This window comes from Glycine soja, chromosome 8, assembly GCF_004193775.1.
Source record: "Glycine soja cultivar W05 chromosome 8, ASM419377v2, whole genome shotgun sequence".
Taxonomy (NCBI): Eukaryota; Viridiplantae; Streptophyta; class Magnoliopsida; order Fabales; family Fabaceae; genus Glycine; species Glycine soja.
In genome coordinates, this window is record NC_041009.1 from 41,676,615 (window position 1) to 41,682,614 (window position 6,000).

General features: G+C 33.6%; 1 protein-coding gene across 1 annotated transcript; it reads right to left on the bottom strand.

Annotated features, from left to right (window-relative positions):
- Positions 1 to 655: 655 nt before the first annotated feature.
- Positions 656 to 4,942, bottom strand: LOC114423259 (probable LRR receptor-like serine/threonine-protein kinase At1g14390). Its single transcript, XM_028389949.1, has 7 exons — positions 2,962 to 4,942; positions 2,690 to 2,823; positions 2,331 to 2,574; positions 2,044 to 2,237; positions 1,914 to 1,954; positions 1,721 to 1,832; positions 656 to 1,080 (listed from the first exon to the last, which is right to left on the bottom strand). The coding sequence occupies exons 1-7, from the start codon at positions 4,217 to 4,219 to the stop codon at positions 847 to 849; spliced, it is 2,217 nt and encodes a 738-aa protein (XP_028245750.1). The 5' UTR covers positions 4,220 to 4,942; the 3' UTR covers positions 656 to 846.
- Between the last annotated feature and the right edge of the window lie 1,058 nt (positions 4,943 to 6,000).

Consider the following 6,000-nt stretch of genomic DNA (forward strand, 5'->3'; position numbering starts at 1 on the left):
TTAGACACTAGTCGAGGTTCTAAATTAATTATATAGTAGCACTAAAGTTTTTCTTATTAATGTTTTAAAGTTTTATTTTATCAATCTCAATTTTTTCATATGGATTGATGGACACAGATATTCCAGCTTAATTAGTGGTCTTAAAGTGGTCTTAAAATTGAATTAGTATATAATTGTGTTAAACGGTTAAAAGGATAACTATGGTATTTACCAAAAAAGAATCTTATAATTCTGCCTATGAGAATTTACGATTAAAGACTAAGAGAAAAGATTAATTCTAAGGTGAAATGAATTAGAGAGCCTTTGGGTATAATACAACATGTATACGCAAGAATCTCACTTCGATTAGAGTTCTATTAATGATGTTAATGCTAACTTGTCATTAATGATGTTAATGTCAAACTCAAAGAATTGACATAGTGGTGTAGAGTTTCATTGTGTTAATTGGGAATGATTTATTTAATGAGAGAATTCGTATTCGATTTTTATTATGTGTAAAATTTTCTTGAACCGACGGTAATTACGGACTACGAACTAAATTAGTCTCTGACTAACCCTTTAAAATTTTTTTGGTTCCAACTAACCCTTTAAATTTGTATGGCTTATTGGTACAATATGATTTGTTGCAACCATCGAAGTCAAAAGGAGCAAGGAATTGATACTTTGATAGGAACCTAATTCAAATATTATAAAACCTTAATAACAATAATGATATGGAAAAATGCGAACCAAATTGTGTTTTGGGGCCTTATGAAAGAAATTACATATGTACATCAACATTTTATTCATTATGATAATGAACATATGGAAATATAAGCAAGCATTTTTTTTATTGACAAGTGTGGTTTACAATTTTGTGCTGAGGTTTCCACTGCTGGTCCAGGACTCTTGAACTTGCATTGCATACTGCAAATTCCAAAGAACATCCTCTATTGAAGGGCGCTGGCTAGAAACCTTGGAGAGACAGTTTATGGTGATCTGAACTGCAGTCTTCATTGATTCATATGCATAAGTTCCCCTCAGTGTAGGGTCAATGGCACTTCTGATTACTGATGTTGCTTCTGGTGAACCATTCTCCAGCTGAGCATGATATAGAGAGAATTAAAGATAAGAAAAAATATACTACCTGGTTTGGTTACCATAATCTTTTTGGCACTCAGAGTAAGCACTTTTGATTTTTCAGTGAGGATTTGAACAATTTTTATGTAAGATGAGCAAACTCTGTAAGTAGTGAGCATTTTATTGCTCCCTTGGTCTCATTTTATTTTGTCTCGAAGATAATGTACATATCTTAAAGAACACAATTGATTATACCATCAATTTTTATGACAATAACTTTGTGTATGTTTGGTTTTAAGGTGAAAAAGTACTTTTGAGGCAAAAGTAATTTAGGCAAAGGATCATGATCCTTGCTTTTGCTTTCATTTTACTTTTACCCGTTGAATTTGTATTGGAACACATGCACAATATTTCTAACTTCAATCCAAACATGCACTATATCTGACTAAAATGCTTTTATTAACTACTTCATATAGGTACAGCTATACACCTACCGGCTTATTTATTTCTTGAAGGTATTGTTGAAAAAGAAGTAATTAATACATTCTTGACATTCTAATGCGACAAATAATTTGAGATAAAAAAATATTTCAAAAAGGACGAATAAAATGAGACAAAGGGAGTAAGTATCTGACTAAGAACAAAAAGTTTTAACAGATACCTCTTCCTTCAGCTCCTCTATTTCACTCGAGGATGTAATTTGTTTTCCAGTGATAACTTCAAGTAGAATAACACCCAACTGATAGATATCTTCCTTTTCTGTATTGTTTGTGCTGCATATAGGTTTCACAATAAATTATACTTTGGATACAACAATGGAATATTTGAGAAGAAAAAGGTAGTAAGAGAAATACCTGCTAATGTGATTGGTGGCATTTTGTTCATTATGTGCACTCTGAAAATTGATGAATGCAAGTTAGAGTTATGGATGCAATTGTGCAAATACTAATGAGAGAATGATCAAATTATGTAGTCTGTCCAAACCTTGGATGGTAATGGAATGTTGTATCTACTGACTTTTGCATTGAGACTATCATCCAACAGAATGTTCTCAATCTTTAAGTTGTTGCCATATATTCCAGGAGCAACTCCTGTGTGTAAGAATTGAACTCCTCTTGCAATGCCTATGCTCATTGCCATTCTTTGTGGCCATTTCAGCATTTCCCTCTTCCTCCCATCTGTTGAATGAAGACTCATCACTCATGTCATGTTACATCTTTTGGGGCATTCATGTTCTTTGCTATAGCATTTCATTTTATATGATTGTTTACCTGAAAGTTGATCCCTCAATGACACATTTGAGATGTACTCAAACACAATGAAGACTGTGCTTGTTGTTTGTGGATGCTCCTGTTCAGTAATGAGACAGTGTCCTAGAACACTCACCATATGCCTGTGCCTCAAATTGTGTAATACCTCTACTTGCTGCATGATGCTGTGGGGCAAACCTTTCTGCTTTATTTTTACACAATTAACAAGGACCACTGAACCATCTCTGAGCCAACCTTTATATAGCTGTATAAATATATGATAGTAAATGCCATTAAGACTTGGACTTGTGGGTTCCATCTCATTACAAAGCACTAGTTATGAATAATCCATAAACATCATAAAAAAAAAAATCTTTTACCTGTCCCTGTGATCCCTCTTCTATTAAATTTGATGGGTCAAAGTTGTTAGTTGCATCTTCAATTTCCTCTGATGTGAAGATACGGTATGGTGGCAGTCCAACTGCAGCTTGCTTCATTGCCTGAGGAATATGTCCTACTCCCACAGAAGAAACCAGATTAATGCATCACTTAAATGAAGGAACATGAATTTAAAATAAGATCTAAGATATGTATGATTTATCATATAACATCAATTAAGAATAATTAGAAAAGAGCATAATAGTGGCCTTACTTGTACCAATTGGTCTAGGAGATACACTGGTAGAATATTTATTAGCAACAGATTTGTCCATTTTATGAGGTGATCTTTCTGCTTTGGACTTCCTAATGATGCACACAACGAGTAGAACCAGAAGTCCTCCAATTACTACAATTCCTACAATTATTCCAAGTATTAGCCCTAGTTTTGTACCCAAATTTGATTCCTTCTTCAGGTTTTTAGCTGGAGGCTTAACAGCCAAAGCCCCCTCTCTCTTGCAAAAAGAAAATGGATGTTGTTGATCATTCAACCTATTTTTGGTTGACAAACAGTTCCCAGAATATAGCACTTTGGCCTTTGAAGACATTGAACCAAAGCAGGATGGCAATTTTCCAACCAGAAGGTTGTGTGAGATATCCACAAATGTTAGTGAAGAACTACATGCCATATTCACTGATAGGTTACCACTTAGATGGTTTGAGGCCAAGTTTAGGTACTGAAGGGAAGGCAAAGAGATTATAAATGATGGGATGTTTCCAAAAAAATCGTTGGAAGACACATCAAATACCTGCAGTTTGTCAAAGTGCACAAGCTGTGGAGGGATATGAGATCTCAGTGAATTATTTCTCAAGACAATAGTAACAAGATTCTTTCCCAATGAAGGGAATCCAGGACCCAAATTATTACCTTCCAAGTTGAGTTCTTCAAGAGAACTTAGGCTTTGGAGGTCAGGAATACTTCCATTGAAGAGATTATCAACTAAAACAAGACTCTTTAGATTCCTCATAGAGGATATAGATTGTGGAATTCCCCCATAAATGAAATTTGAGCTAATGTTCAGCACTTCCAAGGACCAAAACCTGTTGATCTTGGCTGGTAAAGGACCCCACAAACCCAAAGACACCAAGGACAACATCTTCAAATTTGAAAGCTTTGTCATAACAGTGAAGAAAGAATCAATGGAGAATCTTCCAGACAGTGTTTGAAGGGAAGTCCAAGCACTTTCTTTGGGATTGTGTAAAGATGGAGAGGTCTTGTTTCCAATGATTGTAAGTTCCGTGACATGACCATTGGAGCAAACTATCTTGAGGGAAGGTGAGGAAGGGAGGAAGCACAAGTTGGTCCATCTATTCCACCCTTGAAGGGCTTGAGGGTACTCAAGAAGCTTCTGAACTTGGAATAGAATTCTACCCTCACTTGGTGATAGCTGTGCAACTGAGGAAGGAGTAAGCAGAACAAGAATGATTGCTGCAGGAAACAAGTAACTGAAACAAAGCCACAAGTTCTTCATGTTGTGATGAAGCTAAAATACTTGTACTAAGATAGGGATTTTTGGTTTGGTTTGGTTAGTCACACAACACAACATACTCTACTGCAGAGTTCAGAGTTGAAACAAATGAAATGACAAACAACAGTTAAATTGCTCAAAAGATGGTATTGGCAATGGTATGGTATGAGTTTCACTGACTAGAGCTATACAAAACAGAATAATCCATATTCCATGGTCTTTCTTGGCTTTGCTTTTTCTTTTTTAAAAAAAATTATTTCCAGTTGTACAGAATCTAATAATTTGCAAAGAAAAGCTTTTAAACAAAAAAGCTATTTGTCATGGCATAATGATTGCAAGAAAAGATTTTTTGATGGGAATTATGATGAGAATAAAGAATTTCAGTAATGTGGAGCAGGTGTGGTAGGACAATGGGGGAGAGGACCCAAAAGTTTGTAAAATAAAAATGGATCTGAGATGTGATCTGAAAAGAAAAAGACTGAGAATTCAAAATTCTCAGTGAAGCCACTAAGAAAGTACTTCGAGTTTAGTAGTAAAAGCAACTTTAGTTAGAGATGTCACATGGAAGAGTGCAAAGACATTATTAAAACGGGAATTCTGATCAGAGGGTATTGTATTGAAGGCATCGTATTAAATAGCCACTTGGTTTGTAATGCTAGCTAGCTAGCAGCTACTACATTGCCCGAGAAATATCCAAGTTTAATCCAAAGTCAACACAATGCTGAAATCAAAGTTGCAAAGTGCAGGAACTTTGGTGGTGAGTGAGTGACCATTTTATTTTTATTATGGACCTAAATGTATGTTAAGTTGTTAACACTACATTTCCTGAAGAATTGTTCATGTAAATGTAACCCACACGCCATGGCACGTGATTGCAGTGAAGGGTAGGCTCTTTTATCCAAAGTTAACTAAAAATGTTTTGGTATTATCCAATTATGAATGGTATAGGAAGATTGTTAACTTTTTGTAATATAACTTAATAAGATTTTATTTTGTAAAAGATTTTTTAATTAGTGCGTCATTTTGTATGATAAACTTGTCGAGATTTATAATATTTATTTTAAAATATCTATAATAATTACTTTAAAAAGACTATTAAGCCTGCAGATTAACTGATTTGAAATTATTTCAGTTTAAATAGTAATTTTGAGTTTAAACTCTAAAAATACAACTTTGTTAAATACTTATAAAAATAATTTTATCATTTTATAATAATATTATCTGAATTAAATTGTATCGTTTAAAGAATATTTACATTCTGTACTTTAAAAAAATTATATCATTGTAATTGATACTAATGTAAACTTTTTTGTTAATAATGCATCATAATTAAGCTCTTTATATCCTCAATAATTCAGCTTTCATTGTCAATACTAATGCCATAACTGCCCAATTGTTGGGGTGAGGTTAGCTTGGATTTTGGAGCTTTATGATGGTAGGTGGTACTCTGTGTCGGTGAGGTGTTCCCTCTAAAGTGAGGGCAAAGTGAAGACTAAAGACCGAGGTTGGCACACACATTCTTGGTAAAAATGCCTGACACTGAACATATTTTAATCTACTGTGAATTATTTTCACCTAATTCTTTATTTAATCTTGTTAATTAATATCTTTAGGACATAAAATAAGGAATTAGGAATAGAGAGTATTTATTATAAAGATTATATGTGAGAGTAAAAAAAATAAATATAACTTTGGCACATTTCATTAAAATTATTTTTCCTTTTAATTCTAATATCCTAAAAACACCGATTAATATTTTGTCTTTTGTTTATTATCCTTGCATT